The 16,863-nt window shown below is 46.3% G+C and overlaps 1 protein-coding gene across 1 annotated transcript; it reads right to left on the bottom strand.

Annotated features, from left to right (window-relative positions):
- Positions 1 to 855: 855 nt before the first annotated feature.
- Positions 856 to 16,617, bottom strand: CELA3B (chymotrypsin like elastase 3B). The gene is made up of 8 exons (XM_053401943.1): positions 16,578 to 16,617; positions 15,404 to 15,489; positions 11,109 to 11,206; positions 9,346 to 9,480; positions 7,105 to 7,241; positions 5,885 to 6,027; positions 2,253 to 2,405; positions 856 to 926 (listed from the first exon to the last, which is right to left on the bottom strand). Exons 1-8 carry the CDS (start codon positions 16,615 to 16,617, stop codon positions 909 to 911), a joined length of 810 nt encoding a protein of 269 aa, XP_053257918.1. The 3' UTR covers positions 856 to 908.
- Positions 16,618 to 16,863: the final 246 nt, after the last annotated feature.

The raw sequence follows: 16,863 nt of genomic DNA, 5'->3' as shown, positions 1-16,863 counted from the left end.
AGGGAAGGACAAGATGCGCCTGACCCCCCCCCCCCCATTCCCCACTCCTTGTGCAGAAGGCATGGCTGGACTTTGAGCTTTCAAATTCCAGCAGCATCCTGTAATACACCAAACTTTGGCCCTCTCCCCCCTAAGTCATTTCTAAGTCATTGTTGAGGCACCCAGTGTCGGCAAAGCAGTCGTGTGCCCCTAAACCCGTCTCTGCTGAAGGTGACTGGGCTGGAAGCTGAATCATTCTTGCAAAGCACCACAGGGGGGCTTGAGACTAACTCAGGAAATTGCAGGAAAGCTCTATGCTCCAGTGCATCACCCCCATAATTTGCTGCCTGAAGCAGCATGCCTTGCTGTTATGTACTGAGTTGAATAGGATTCAGAATGCAGCAGTCTGATTGGCCCTAGAACAATAGGATTCAGAATGCAGCAGTCTGATTGGCCCTAGAACAATAGGCTTCAGAATGCAGCAGTCTGATTGGTCCTAGAACAATAGGATTCAGAATGCAGCAGTCTGATTAGTCCTTGAACAATAGAATACAGAATGCAGCAGTCTGATTGGTCCACAGGAACCACGCAATCCAGCTCCAGGTGGAAGTGAATCCGCAACCTGATTGGCCTACAGGTAAATCCCGGAATTAGCTAATCACGTGGGGTCCCTTGTGTAAATAATGTATATAAAGCAGACATTCTGGGGGAACTTCCATTCCTCCTCACCACTATGAGCTGAATAAAGAGCATGAAATCCACTCTCGACTCCGAGTATATTTCACTTGCCTAACAGTAGGGCTGGTCCAGAGAAGCAACAAAGGTGTGTGTGAGAGAAAGAGACGGTAGGCAGGTGAGTGCATTTTTAAATTTTTATTCTGAAGAACCCAGCAAGGAAGGGATTCGGCTGCAGTTGCTGCTGCTTGGCATTAATGGCTGGAAATGGTCTGCAAGGAAAAAAGAGAGAGTTGCAGTGTTAGGAAATGTGCCAGAGGTCTTTGGGCAGATCCACACCATATGCTTAAAGCATGGGGCTTCCCCAGAAAGAACCCTGGGAACTACAGTTCCTGGCACCCTTAAACTATAGTTCCCAGGATTATTGGGGTGGGGAACCATGTGCTTTAGTGTATGGTGCTTGGCCACTGTGAGGACCAGACACAGGACTAAATTGGCCATTGGCTTATTAGGAAACCAAATCAATTACATAACCAATTATAAATTTTGGATGGCTTCGCATGTGCTGTACGTCAGGGTCCGATTCCCTTTAATTCTGCCTCCACATTATTGCTCAAACCAAATACAACCCATTCTTGATAAAACCCCTTATACCACAGCTACAATGATTAACTTCAATTCGCATCAACACATATAAAGGTAAAAGGACCCCTGATCATTAGGTCCAGTCATGGCTGACTCTGGGGTTGCGGCGCTCATCTCGCTTTACTGGCTGAGGGAGCCGGCGTACAGCTTCCAGGTCATGTGGCCAACATGACTAAGCCGCTTCTGGCGAACCAGAGCAGCGCACGGAAACGCCGTTTACCTTCCCACCGGAGCGGTACCTATTTATCTGCTTGCACTTTGACGTGCTTTCGAACTGCTAGGTGGGCAGGAGCAGGGACTGAGCAATGGGAGCTCACCCCATCGCGGGGATTCGAACCACCGACCTTCTGATCGGCAAGTCCTAGGCTCTGTGGTTTAACCCACAGCGCCACCCGTGTCCCTTTTATCAACACATATAGTAAATTGTAAATTCGCAAATGAAGTTCTCGTTTCTTCTTCCTGTGTGAGGTTTTAATTTCCACCGATAGTTCCTCTGGAGAGGTCTGTCTCTTTGTTTTTGTAAAGTTGTGGGTGAACATATCAGACAACACAGCGATTCTTCAAACAGCTCTTGTTTATTTACAGGCCAGAACAGAACTGAACTGAAGGGTTCAGCCAGCCTGCTTATATAGAGCTCCAGTACAACGTAACTGTAACAACTTTCTGTAACTATCCAATCACTGAATGTCACTTTCGATCCCTTATTTGCATATGTGGACCTGAGTGAAAACTATCTACAGTATCCCCCAGCTGGCCCAGGGTGGGAACTTCAGTACATAACAGTTCTCAACTCTTCTGATGAAGCTGTAAAATTCCACCTTTGATTTCAGACAGGGGGTCACCCAATGTCCTGCCAAAGTTCTCCCCTCCACATTCAGTCGATGCAATTAATTATAATTATTCATAAAAGAACGATCTGGTGCCCCGCCAGAGCCCTGGCATGCAGGACCTACCTCTTCAATCCAGTTGTTGAAAGCAGAGACACGGGTGAAGACGGTGGGCTTCTTCAAGGTGTTGCACCCCCAGGCAGAGACGAAACTCGTCACCCCATGGACGTACCACCTCCCGTCAGCAGCCCGGCAGTTGAGGGGGCCTCCAGAGTCACCCTGAAATAATAGGCGTGATGTGAAAAGGGTCTCAAAAGCCGCACCCCATTCAAATGATGATATTATATCCATGTTGTCAACTTCCCTGATAATTCCTTAAAGTCTTTTAATTTATTACAGGAAGAATCCGCGATCAGAAAGAGGAGGAACATCAAGAAGATTGGAAGAAATTTAAGGAATATTTAGCTAAATATTATAATATATGTGGAAATACTTGCAAGTACTAAACTGGTTTAGGATTAAAGTATGTTGAATTGTATAATACTATGGATTGAGAATATTATGAAAAGAAATGAAGTTAGAAATTTGAATAAGTTAATTTTATTAGAAAGTGGATATTGGAAAATTGCTAAAATGAGATTTAATGAAAATCAGGACGGATTTGAGGAAGTCACTTAACAATGGAAAGTAATTTGGATTTTTAATAGCAAGAAGTTTTATATGTTTGTTTGTTTTGTTTTTTAATATGTTTTGTTAGTTTGTGTTGTGTTATATTTGTTATAAATTTGGAAAATTAATAAAAAAATTGAAAAAATAAATAAAGCCTTTTAATTTATACTCTCCTCCCTCTGGTTTTAGTAAATTTCTATAAGCTGTCCACCCTTCTATCATATTCTTTTCCTTTACTGTTACAGCTTTCAACGGTGAGAGCCAAAGTGGTGTTTTTGCCTCGAATAAATTATTGCATTTATCCCATACTCTATACAATCCCCCCCATTATATAATTTGTAAATGCTTTATGAACTTTCGCCTTTTCATACCATAAATATGCATGCCAACCAAAAACATTGTCACGACCTTCCAAGTCTAGAATACATGCATTCTCTAATGCCATCCATTCCTTCAACCAGCAAAGACAGGCTGCCTCATAGTATAGTCTCATATCCCATAGGGAAAACCTTTTTCTTTTGCATCTATCAATATTTTATATATCATTTTGGAAATGTTAAAACGATTGTAAAATTAGTGAAATGTATAAATCAGAAAGGCATAAATCATTTTTATTTTTTTAAAAGAAAGCTGCAGCCCGGGCAATAATTGGCGAGGTCTGTAGCTCTGCAGTAGGGTAGATCATTAGTACTTGTATACTATCTATTAAATTCATATACCGCCCACGAGCTGAAGATTGCAAAATGAATAATGCAAACTGAATCAACCAGTCCCTGTAGAAACGAGTCTAGGGTGCAATTGCTGCCCCGCAGGGGGTTGGACTAGATGACTACAATGCTAGAGTTGAAAGTAAAGCTGACCTTTGTAGCTCCACCCACCTTTGCCTCTGGCCACACCCACCAACGGCACAGGACACCCCCAGGAGGTTGCCCAGAAGGAAATGTGCCCCCCCCCCCGGTTGAGAAGGGGTTCCCTGCTCCTGGTTCAAAGTGCCGCAAGACCCTTTGCTGCGTTCTCGTGCAAAAGACTGGGTTTGCATCCCTACCATACATTGCAAAGCTCACCCTGCAAAAGGATCTTGAGTACCCTGTGGTGCTGCAATTCCCAGCAGCCTTAACTACAATTCCCTGCATTCTTTAGGGGAAATAACATGCCTTTAAATACACAACATGCCTGTTTCCTAAAGGCAGTGCCTCCTCTGGAAATCCTTCCTCCCCCGCCCCCAATTGTATTTCATTAAGTTTCAACATTTTTAACATAGGCAGTCAAAACACAATGTTGTCTTTTCTCTTATTTTTCTTGACTTCCCACCCCGTTCTCCACAGACTTCTTGCTTCTCCCTTTCTTATCTCCCTTTCTTATCTTCTATCTATCAAATCAGAACCACAATATTATAATCTAATTCCTTCTGTTGCTCGTAGCTCAAATCCTGCTCATGCGTTCATCGTACCATAATATTATAGTATAATATACTATATCAGGCGTGGCCAGCTCCCAAGAGACTGTGATCTACTCCCACTATAAAAAGAACTGGCAGTGATCTACCCATTGGATTGACCAAAGTTGTTGAGCTTTATGTGGGGGGCCATCAGCAAAGTTGGGGGAGAAAGGCCCAAAGTTGTCAAGCTTTATTATTATTATTATTATTATTATTTATTTTATTTTATTTTTGGGCCAGTCGATCAGGATCACGCGATTGACCAGGATTGGCTAGGGACACCCCACGATCGCAATCAACCGGTTGGACATGACTGTACTATATACTATAATGTTTCCTTAAAAGGTAAAGGGACCCCTGACCATTAGGTCCAGTCATGACCAACTCTGGGGTTGCGGCGCTCATCTCACTTTATTGGCCGCGGGAGCCGGCGTACAGCTTCCGGGTCATGTGGCTAGCATGACTAAGCCACTTCTGGCGAACCAGAGCAGTGCACAGAAATGCCGTTTACCTTCCTGCCAGAGCGGTACCTATTTATCTACTTGCACTTTGAGGTGCTTTCGAACTGCTAGGTTGGCAGGAGCAGGGACTGAGCAACGGGAGCTCACCCCGTCGCGGGGGTTCAAACCACCGACCTTCTGATTGGCAAGTCCTAGGATCTGTGGTTTATCCCGCAGTGCCACCCGCGTCCCTTAACGTTTCCTTAAACAATCTGAAAAAGGCATGCTCCTATGGAAATCATTTCCCTCCTTGGGAACACTAGTGGCTCAGTGGCGGCTAACCAGAAGGCTGGTGGTTCGAGCCCCCCAGGGTCCCTTCCAACTCTACAATACTATAGTTTTACGACCAGCCCTTTCTGCCTTCCACTGTTTTGCCCTCAGGGTAGCTGGGGATGGGGCCCCATCGCTCAGCACAGCTATTTCCTTATACAGTGGTGCCTCGCAAGACGAAATTAATTCGTTCCGCAAGTTTTTTCTTCTTGCGAGTTTTTCGTCTTGCGAAGCACGGTTTCCCATAGGAATGCATTGAAAATCAATCAATGCGTTCCTATGGAATCCGCCTTCAGACCAGGTCTGGGGACAGTCTGTCCCCCGACCTCTTCTGAAGGCTGGGGGGGGGGGACAAGGGCTTTTCTTCCCATCGCCAGCCTTCAGAAGGCTGTTCTGAAGGCTGGCGGTGTGAAGAAAAGCCCTTCTCCCCACCTCCCACCCCGCAAGCTCCGGGGACAGGAGGGCTTCCCTCCCGACCGCCAGCATTTTAAAAGCCCCCGGGACAGCGGAGACTTCTCCGCTGTCCCGGGGAGAGTTTAAAATGCTGGCGGGCGGCAGCGAAGCCTTTGCTGCCACCCGCTAGCATTTTCAGATCGCCCGGGACAGCGGAGAAGTCTCCGCTGTCCCGGGAAGGCAGGCGGGAGGAGCAAAGACTTTTGCCCCCTGCCGGCCTTCAGAAGAGGTCCAGGACCTCTTCTGAAGGCCGGCGGAGATTTCCCTATGGGCTTTCTTCTTGCGAAGCAAGCCCATAGGGAAATTCGTCTTGCGGAACGACTCAAAAATGGAAAACTCTTTCGTCTTGCGAGTTTTTCGTTTTGCGAGGCGTTCGTCTTGCGAGGCACCACTGTACGGTGCCAGCCCCTTCTTTGCGGTTTACTGACGTTGCAGCCGGACCGGATGTCTCCCCCGGCGCAGACCATCGTCTCCTTCACGGTGTAGCTCCACCAGTCCGGCTGGCTGCAGTGGGCGTAGTCCACCGACGGGAGCAGGGCTTGCTGAAGGATGGAGGGGAGAGGCCCGCCAGCTGTAAGAGAAGAGAAGGGGTTTTGGGAAATACAGTGGTACCTTGGGTTACATACGCTTCAGGTTACATACGCTTCAGGTTACACACTCCGCTAACCCAGAAATAGTACCTCGGGCTAAGAACTTTGCTTCAGGATGAGAACAGAAATCATGTGGTGGCGGTGCAGCGGCAGCAGGAGGTCCCATTAGCTAAAGTGGTGCTTCAGGTTAAGAACAGTTCCAGGTTCCATTATGGAGGGGGTGACAAATTATCAAGGAACAATTACTGCCCTACTAGGGCAGTTCACAAAACACTTTTTTTAAAAAAATGCCTGCTCCAAAGGTCTTATCTTACTACACTAGGGATTATATAGCTATATATGAAATTTCATGCATATCGGTTAATATCTTGACCCTCCTCCACGAAAATAGCTGTTTACTTGGCCGTTTTCCTATGTCGGGAAGGCTGAAATTTCAATTCATTGGAGCGCTTACTGTTCCCAACCCTAACTCTGCAGAAAGCCATCTAATTAGACTTTAATTTGATTTTGACAAGGTGTGTTTTTTTTGGTTTTTTTAATTCGCCTTTATTGATTTAAAATATCATCTTACATATATTACAAATAGTTACATCAAAATTAAACACAAAAATATAATAGAAAGAAGATAAAGAAAATAAAAAGCAAAAAAGATTTTGATGTGTTTTAGGAGGTAATTTAATTATTATTTGATTTATACCAATGTTATGTATCTGATGTTAGCCGCCCTGAGCCCGACTTTGGCCCAGGAGGGCGGGATATAAATAAAAGGTTTTTATTATTATTATTATTCCTTTGTAAGAAAATATGAAATAACATAAAACCATTTTTGCAGGCAAAAAATAAAATAAAAATCAATGTATGGGGGGGTGGCAAGAAATTTTCCACACCGGGTACCACCTGACCTTCCTACGCCTCTGCTCTCAGCCTAACCTACCTCGCAAGGTTGTTGTGGGAATAAAACAGGGAGTTGGAGTACCGCATACGCACCCCCCGGAGTTCTCAGAGGACCAAAAAAAGGGGGAGAGAAATGCAACAAGTAAATAAATAAGGTCACGTACTGTAGAGGCGCCCCCAGCCACTGATATAGCAGGGGGATCCATTGGGGAGCAGGTCTCCCGGGGGCGGGATGCACCCCAGCTGCACTTTGTCGTTGAGCTCTGCACTGCGAGAAAGCTTCAACAAGGCGATGTCATCCCTGAAAGAGGAGGAGGAGGTTTTGTGTTCAAAATAATAAAAATAATAACATTTTATTTACCGTATATCCCGCCCTCCCCAGCCGAAGCCAGACTCAGAGCGGCTAACAACAGTAAAATGATAAAAGGTAAAGGTAAAGGTACCCCTGCCCGTACGGGCCAGTCTTGACAGACTCTGGGGTTGTGCGCCCATCTCACTTAAGAGGCCAGGGGCCAGCGCTGTCCGGAGACACTTCCAGGTCACGTGGCCAGCGTGACATCGCTGCTCTGGCGAGCCAGAGCCACACATGGAAACGCCATTTACCTTCCCGCTAGAAAGCGGTCCCTATTTATCTACTTGCACCCGGAGGTGCTTTCGAACTGCTAGGTTGGCAGGCGCTGGGACCGAGCAATGGGAGCGCACCCCGCCGCGGGGATTCGAACCGCCGACCTTTCGATCGGCAAGCCCTAGGCGCTGAGGCTTTTACCCACAGCACCACCCGCGTCCCCAGTAAAATGATACAACATTCTAAAATCATTTCATTATATTTTCATTATAAAATCAGTTCAAATCAGATTAATGGCAACCATTGGGCTACAGTTCTGTGAAGATTGCCAAAGGAGGGAGTCAGGCTGTGCCCTGGCCAAAGGCCTGGTGGAACAGCTCTGTCTTGCAGGCCCTGCGGAAAGATGTCAAGTCCCGCAGGGCCCTTGTCTCTTGTGACAGAGCATTCCACCAGATCGGGGCCACAGCCGAAAAAGCCCTGGCTCTGGTTGAAGCCAGCCTAACCTCTCTGTGGCCCAGGATCTCCAAGATGTTTTTGTTTGAAAACTGTAAGGTCCTCCATTGGACATAACAGGAGAGGCGGTCCCGTAGGTACGAGGGTCCTAGGCCGTATAGGGCTTTAAAGGTTAAAACCAGCTCCTTGAACCTGATCCTGTACTCCATCAGGAGCCAGTGCAGCTGGTATAGTACTGGGTGAATGTGATCCCGCAGGGACCCCGTAAGGAGTCACGCTGTGGCATTCTGCACCCGCTGGAGTTTCTGGGTCAAATACAAAGGGAAACAGGGTACTGTTTACCATATGTGCTGGCCATGTACACGGCCAAAGGCTTCCTGGGAAATGATATACGGTACAATGAATTAAAGAAAACGATAAAATGATAAAAAGTACCTTCCTTCTCTTTGCATTCCCAACACAAATTTGAACTTGCTTTGTACATTTTAGCAATTTTAGGTAAAGGTATAGGGATCCCTGACCGTTAGGTCCAGCTGCGGACGGCTCTGGGGTTGCGGCCTCATCTTGCTTTATTGGCCGAGGGAGCCGGCGTACAGCTTCCGGGTCATGTGGCCAGCCTGACTAAGCCGCTTCTGGCAAACCAGAGCAGCGCACGGAAACGCCGTTTACCTTCCCGCTGGAGCAGTACCTACTTATCTACTTGCACTTTGGCGTGCTTTTGAACTGCTAGGTTGGTAGGAGCAGGGACCGAACAACAGGCATAGCTGTCAACTTTTCCCTTTTCTTGCGATGAATCCTTTTCAGAATAAGGGAATTTCCCTTTAAAAAAGGGAAACGTTGGCAGCTATGTCAACAGGAGCTTTCCCCGTTGCAGGGATTCGAACCGGCGACCTTCTGATCGGCAAGCCCTAGGCTCTGTGGTTTAACCCACAGCACCACCTGTAAAAATTAGCAATTTTGTTGTTGTTGTTTAGTCGTTTAGTCATGTCTGACTCTTCGTGACCTCATGGACCAGAGCACGCCAGGCACTCCTGTCTTCCACTGCAATTTTACTTGGTGTTAAATAGCGTGGTACCTCTGGATGCGAACGGGAACCATTCCGGAGCCCCGTTCGCATCCAGAAGCGAATGCAAGCTGCATCTGCACGTCTGCACATGCGCGGGTTGCGATTCGCCCCATCTGCACATGCACGTGACATCATTTTGACTGTCTGCGCTTGCACGAGCGGCGAAACCCGGAAGTAACGCGCTCCGTTACTTCCAGGTCGCTGCAGCGCACAACCCAAAAATACTTATCCCGAAGCTACTTTAACCCGAGTTATGACTGTACCAATGGTATATCATTTTCATATAGGAAAAAAGATAAGTGCCCTTCTCCTTCTGCTTACCCACAAGCCACGCAGTTGCCGTTCCAGCCAGGGTGCACATAGATGTCCTCTGAGTTCACCACGATGTGCTGCTCTGCACCTTCCTCTTTGTTCCGGTCGTACTCACCCAGAACCACCTTGTATTTGCGGGATGGTCTGAGAAGAGAGAGGTGCGTTAAAAACCCTCTGGCTTTTGTGTGGCTGGAATGTAAGTTCACTGTAGGAACTCCCTGCCTATTGAAGATCAAGCCGGTGCCTTTGTGGTACTCTTTTCAGCGCCTGCCAAAAACACTCTGGTTTAGACAAGCCCTTTTGGAAAGTCAGTGCGAGTCTTAATCTGATTTTAAGTCTATTTTTTAAAACCTTTCTGACGTTTTTAAATTATTTCTGCTTGTTTTTGTAAAATGTTATCGTTTTATCTACTTTGTAAGCCATTGTGAGACATTTTATACAATCAAATTTTATGAAGTACAGTGGGACCTTGGCTCTCAAACTTAATTTGTTCCGGAAGTCCGTTCCAAAACCAAAGCGTTCCCAAACCAAGGCACGCTTTCCCATAGAAAATACTGCAAAATGGATTAATCCGTTCTGGACGTTTAAAGACAACACCCAAAACAGTCATTTAATATGATATTTACTATCTAACGAGACCTCTGATCCATAAAATGAAAGCAATAATCAATGTAAAAAGGTAAAGGGACCCCTAACTGTTAAGTCCAGTTGGGGACTACTCTGGGGTTGCGGTGCTCATCTAGCTTTACTGGCTGAGGGAGCTGGCATTTGTCCGCAGACAGCTTCCGGGTCATGTGGCCAGCATGACTAAGCTGCTTCTGGCAAACCAGAGCAGCGCATGGAAAAGCCGTTTATCTTCCTGCCGGAGCGTTACCTATTTATCTACTTGCACTTTGACGTGCTTTCGAACTGCTAGGTTGGCAGGAGCAGGGACCGAGCAATGGGAGCTCACCCTGTCACGGGGATTCAAACCGCCGACCTTCTGATTGGCAAGCCCTAGGCTCTGTGGTTTAACCCACAGCGCCACCTGCGTCCCATATTAATAATAATAATCAATGTACCGTACTATAAAATAAATAAGACAGCTTTGTAGATGATTAAAATTAAAATTAAAAAACAAAAGCGCCAAACTTAATCTGTTCTAAAAGTCCGTTTGACTTCCAAAATGTTTGAAAACCAAGGTGCAGCTTCTGATTGGTGCAGGCACTCCGGAAACAATAGCCAACCACCGCATTGGACGTTTGGCTTCCGAAAAACGTTTGAAAACCGGAACACTTACCGGTACTTCCGGGTTTTCGGCGTTTGGGAACCAAGGCGTTTGAGAACCAAGACATTTGAGTACCAAGGCATTTGAGAACCAAGGTACCACTGTAAATGTTTCAGCATAGCTCAGTTGGTTAGAGCATGGCGCTGATAACACCAAGTGCACAGGTCTAGAACAGCTGCACATTCCTGCATTGCAGGGGCATGGACTCGATGATCTTCAGGGTCCCTTTCAACTCTACAATCCAAATTTTAAAGAAATATATCTGCTTCTTCACCCGCTTTCCCCTCTGACGCTGCCCCCCGCTGCTATGCGACTCTCAGGTGATTGCCCATGTGGTCTCAAGGTACCAAGGTATGCGTCAAATCCATTACCCTGCCCTCTAGGCCCTCCTAGCAGTCCATGTGGCCCTTCGTTGATTGCCCACATGGCCCCCGGGTTCCTACCCCTGTTTCATGGGTGTGCTCAGTGCTTGGCTCCGACACGCCTTGAGAGAGACCACACTTACGAGATGCAATGTCCGGCCGTCATGACCCAGTTGGCATCGATGAGTGTCCCTCCGCAGGTGTGGTGGAATTGTCCTCCGCTTTCATATTGCAGGGAGACCTGTAGAAGAGAGCGTAGATGATGGAGGAGCTGAGATCTGGCCAGGCTGGGAGGTCTTCTCCTTTGCTCCCCACCTGAAAGGACTTTCCTTTTTTTAAAAAATAAATTTTTTATTAGATTTTCCACAATGATAACACAAACCACAAAGCAAAATGATACACAAAAACAGAAAAAGAAAAAGAAAAAAGAAAAAAGGGGAACAATAAACAGATAAACAATAACAACAAACTTAATTCTTCACAAATCCAACCTTTTTTTATAAGATATTTATTAAAGTTTTCAATATTAATACAATAAGAAAAAAATCAAAAAGAAAAAAAAACAAAAAAACAAAAATACAAAAATAAAAATAATTAAAAACACATAAAGTTTCCATAACTTATTTTCCATTAACTTATTTCCCAGACCTCCTCCTACCTCCCTTTTTTGTATTCCAATTCAAATTGTTAATTCAACAAATCCTTGTCAATAAATTTTAACCTGCTTCTTTTTAATTCAACAAATCCTTATGTTCCAGTTCAAATTGTTAGTTCATCAAGTCCTTATCACCAAAACCTTAGTTTTACCATATTTTCCTTTATATAACCCGCTTTTTAACTTTATCCAGACTTAATTCTCGTCCAAATCTATATAACGGTGCTTATTCTTAAAACATTTCCCTAAGGTCGAAAGAAGGTTCCCTTCCACAAATTTCCAGTTCTCCTAGAAATAAGACCAAAAAAAAAATTGAACAGAAAAGCAACTTATATCATGTACCCTTCCCATTTTTCATTCCACCCACCCCCCTTCCCGGTTTCAGTCCCAACAGATCTCAAATTAAAACCCTCAACCCGGTGACCTTATGTCCGAGGCTCTTAAGTCTCTCTCCTGGCCCCTCTGCCAGTCTCTTTGATAGTCTTTAATATTCAAGACCAAATCTCGATGGGACTCCCGCCCTGCAGCATCCAAGTTTCTTCCAGCCAGGCCTGCGTACTTGAAAGTAAGGCCTATAGGGTATTCCACATCTTGTTTCATTCTCCTTAAGATTCCAAATGTCCCTATAGCTCCAACTTCCAACTGAATCAAATTTATAATCCAAATGTCATATGATCTCCAGATAAGGAGATCTCTCCATTTTTCATTTTCCAATTCAGGCCAGGCTTCCATCTTCAAAGGTTTGTTTCTTCTTGTTACCATCGTGTCAGGCCTCAGGTTACAGCTCACCTTTTGCATCTGCAGGGTTGGGTCCCCCCCTTTTTTCTCTTCAATGGCAGCATTATTCTCCTTCTCAATTTCCTCTGTTTGTTCAGTTAAGTAGAATTCCTGTACCAAGTTCTTATCAAGTTCATTGCTAGAACTGGCTCTTGTGCCCAAGGTTGTAACATTTGTAGTCAAAACACCTATTTGACCTTGCAGCTTTCCCAAGAGAAAGAAAGTCTTGTTCAGTTCAGACTGTATTTCTTTACCCACTGCCATTCTTAAACATATCAAGGTCAGAAAACAATTTCTCAGCTGGTTCTTAATGCAATGTCCCAAAACTCCCTCTAGGGGGATTTAAGTTTCTTTTTACTCCTTGCAGCACAAAACCAAAAGTTCCATACGTTAAATTGTAGCAGTCCTTCCTTCTTTTAAAACATAAAAATGTAAGCAATACTTACATTGTAGCCAATATAAGCAGCAGAGACAAAATCCTCTTTTTGTATCTTGACAGCTAACTTGACAGCTGTCAAAATATTCAATTACTCCTCAACCGGCTCTCATGGACCACTCCTGGGTCCGGGGGGGGGGGGGGGTGGCACGTCGGTTTTTAAATTTAGTTCTTCTCCCGCAGGTTCCCCTGCTTCCAAGTAAGTTTCCTTGTAATTTCAATCGGTAGAATTAAAATCTTTTATAAAAAGTAGAGTTCTCCACGACCTTAGTTGGAGGTTCTTTGCTTTAAAATATTTACAGAAAGGGGAGGCAGACTTCCTGTTTGGGCCTTCCCCAATCAGTGCCGAATTTAAAAATATTTAAAGGATCCAATTTCCGTACTACTCACGGGTTGTTGTTTTAAAGTCCCAATTGTTCCAGGAAAAGGCAGCGCTCTCCGGCAACAGCAATGCGGCTTCGCTCCACGGAAATAGCCGGTGACTCTCAGCACCGCGCCACTTCCCCCTCTTCACTTCGGAGCCCGTTGGTGGGTTCCTTAGTGGGTTGGGGGGGCGCTAATGGTGCCCGCCGAGTCCCATGGTCACAGGCTTCATCCGCCTGTGATTTTTGAAAGGGTCCCCGCTTCACAAATCCAACCTTTTAAACATCTTGGTTGACTTCCTCAAATCCCTCCCTTCTGAGTTTCCTTGTAATTAAAAGTAACAGCTTTCCAATATCATTATTAAACTAAAACAATTTCCAATTATAGTCCATCTTATTCACTTTTCTTAACATTCTAAATCCCATTTATTTAATTATAACTTAGTTTAATCCTAGGCCTATTTGTTTCTTTCAAGTAATTTCTAATTTTTTCTATTACAATATTTATTCAAATAGTCCTTAAATTTCCTCCAGTCATCTTGAAACTCCTCTTCTTTCTGGTCACGGATTCTTCCAGTCAGGTCAGCTAGCTCCGAAAAGTCCATCATCTTCATCTGCCAATCTTCCACTGTTGGTAGTTCTTGTGTTTTCCAATTTTTAGCAAGTAATATTCGGGCGGCCGTTGTGGCATACAAAATAATTTAACATCTTTCTTGGGCAATTCCAAACCTGTTATTCCAAGAAGAAAGGCCTCTGGTTTCTTAATAAATGTATATTTCAACATTTTCCCCTGAAAGGGCTTTCCTAGACCTTTCCCGCTCCGTTCCTCAAGAACAGGGGCAGCTGTCCAGTTGTCGTCGAACTGCATCCCCCAGCAGCTCCAGCCAGTGGTGTAGCATGGGTTGCCAGTGCCCGGAACAGGGCAAGTGTTGTGCTTGGGTGGAGGCATGTGCCGGGGGGCACGTGCTGAGTCCACTCAGAGGGTGAACCAAGTCTGCCTCCAACAGGGATGATGGGAGGTGTAGTTCAGCCAAATCTGGTTGGCCAAAGGCTCACCACACCTCCTCAAGAGGTCTGGGACGGTGGGCGATTCCAGACTGTTGGTGCATGTGATAGCAGTTAAGAACGTTGGACGAGGACTTCAGAGCCCTGGATTCAAATCTCCACTCAGCCATGAAGGTCACTGGGGTGACCCTGGGCCAATCGCTTTCTCTCTCAGCCTGGCCTACCTCACAGGATGGTTGTGCGGATAACAATGGGAAGAAACTTCGAACTTTATGCGGATGTGACCACAGCTAAAATGAAGTCTCACGAACCGTTAGTTGTTCCTCATAGGGGAGTTTCCCCAGTGCCCCCCCCCAATTGCTCCAGTCAGCCTTCCGCTTTCCTAGGTCTAGAATAATAATAATAATAATAATAATAATAATAATAATAATAATAATAATTTATTTGTACCCGGCCCATCTGGCTGGGTTTCCCCAGCCACTCTGGGGGGCTTCCACAAAGACCAAAAATACACTAATATGTCATACATTAAAAACAGGGCTGCCTTAAGATGTCTTCTGAATGTCAGGTAGTTGTTTATTTCCTTGACATCTGATGGGAGGGCGTTCCACAGGGCGGGCGCCACTACCGAGAAGGCCCTCTGCCTGGTTCCCTGTAGCTTTGCTTCTTGCAATGAGGGAACTGCCAGAAGGCCCTTGGCGCTGGACCTCAGCGTCCGGGCAGAACGATGGGGGTGGAGACGCTCCTTCAGGTATATACTGGGCCAATGCCGTTTAGGGCTTTAAAGGTCAACACCAACACTTTGAATTGTGCTTGGAAATGTACTGGGAGCCAATGTAGGTCTTTCAAGACTGGTGTTATGTGGTCTCGGCGGCCTCTCCCAGTCACCAGTCTAGCTGCCGCATTCTGGATTAGTTGTAGTTTCCGGGTCACCTTCAAAGGTAGAGCACCCACGTTGAGTGCGTTGCAGTAGTCCGAGCGAGAGATAACCAGAGCATGCACCACTCTAGCGAGACAGTCCGCGCGCAGGTAGGGTCTCAGCCTGCGTATCAGGTGGAGCTGGTAGACAGCTGCCCTGGACACAGAATTGACCTGCGCCTCCATGGACAGCTGTGAGTCCAAAATGACTCCCAGGCTGCGCACCTAGAACACTAAGGTGAGATGACACCACTAGGCAATGCTCCCCCCCATGGAGGTACTTACTTGCCAGGGCCAGCTGTACGGCACAGCATCCTCGCCGTTCACCACTCTCCCCGTGGGGGCATAAGAAGGTTGTCCGCAGCCATAGACTGATGAGAGAGAGGAAGGCAGTTTGCGTTGGGGGGGTCATTGATGGAAATTACCCAAATCTTCCTGCAGATTTCACTTTCCCTGCGATTGCCTGCAAGGCGGGGAAGGCAACCCACATGCCCTCCAACATTTCTCTGATGAAAATAGGGACATCCTATTCTATAAATTTTTTCCTATTTATACTCCGCCCATCTGACCTAGTTGCCCTAGCCACCCTGGGCGGCTCCCAACATATATAAAAACATGATAAAACATTAAACTTTTTTTAAAAAAAACCCAAAGAAACCCCCTTCCCTATTGGGGGTCGGATAACTCCATATCCTCGGAGATTTCTCCGATGAAAATAAGGACAGGAAAAGGGAGACATTCTGGGATCGTGTCAGAAAGTCTTCTGTAAATCCAGAACTGTCCCAGGAAAATAGGGACACTTGGAGGGTCTGAAGCTATTGTGGCTCCAGATTAGGCCTCAAATGCTAGGGACGCGGGTGGCGCTGTGGGTTAACCACAGAGCCTAGGACTTGCTGATCAGAAGGTCGGCGGTTCGAATCCCCGCGACGGGGTGAGCTCCTGTTGTTCGGTCCCTGCTCCTGCCAACCTAGCAGTTTGAAAGCACATCAAAGTGCAAGTAGATAAATAGGTACCGCTCTGGCGGGAAGGTAAATGGCGTTTCCGTGCACTGCTCTGGTTTGCCAGAAGCGGCTTAGTCATGCTGGCCACATGACTCGGAAGCTGTACGCCGGCTCCCTCGGCCAATAAAGCAAGATGAGCGCCGCAACTCCAAAGTCGGTCACGACTGGACCTAATGGTCAGGGGTCCCTTTACCCTTTACCTTACCCCAATGCTAGCTTTGCAACTGGCTCCAAGCCCCTGGAATCAGGGCCAAAGCAGATGCGTTCCCCCACATTTCTGCTCTCAAAGCAAACAGGGGAATCTGCATTTTACTGCTACGTTATACCCTACTGCTCTCAAGACCACAGTCCACCAAGCGGGGGGAGGCCCAGTATGAAAAATGACTACAGTCATGGTGGTGGTCTCAGGTGAATTGAGGAGGTGGGCTTCTAGGTTGCATGCGGGGTGTGGACTTTACCTTCAGCTGCCAACAGGAATGGGACGAAGAACCTCCACATTGTGGCGCGAGCGACCGACTGTCTGGGAGAGCGAGAATGAGCGGCAGAGCCTTTAAATACCACCCACCCTGTCTCCAAGTGGGCTGGATCCTAGCTATTGCAGGAGCCCCCAAGGGCAATGTTCAGCCTTGGACGTGCATGGCACCTGGTTCATATCTTTTTTCCCAGCGCAGAGGGACATTAAGGTAGCAGGAGGAGGTCAGGGCAGCTGTCTGGAGTGGGGAAGGTTCCAGGTCCAACCCCCCC

Source organism: Podarcis raffonei, chromosome 8 (genome assembly GCF_027172205.1).
Source record: "Podarcis raffonei isolate rPodRaf1 chromosome 8, rPodRaf1.pri, whole genome shotgun sequence".
Lineage (NCBI taxonomy): Eukaryota > Metazoa > Chordata > Lepidosauria > Squamata > Lacertidae > Podarcis > Podarcis raffonei.
Note: the sequence above shows the minus strand (reverse complement) of the source record. Positions and strands in the feature narration are given on the sequence as shown.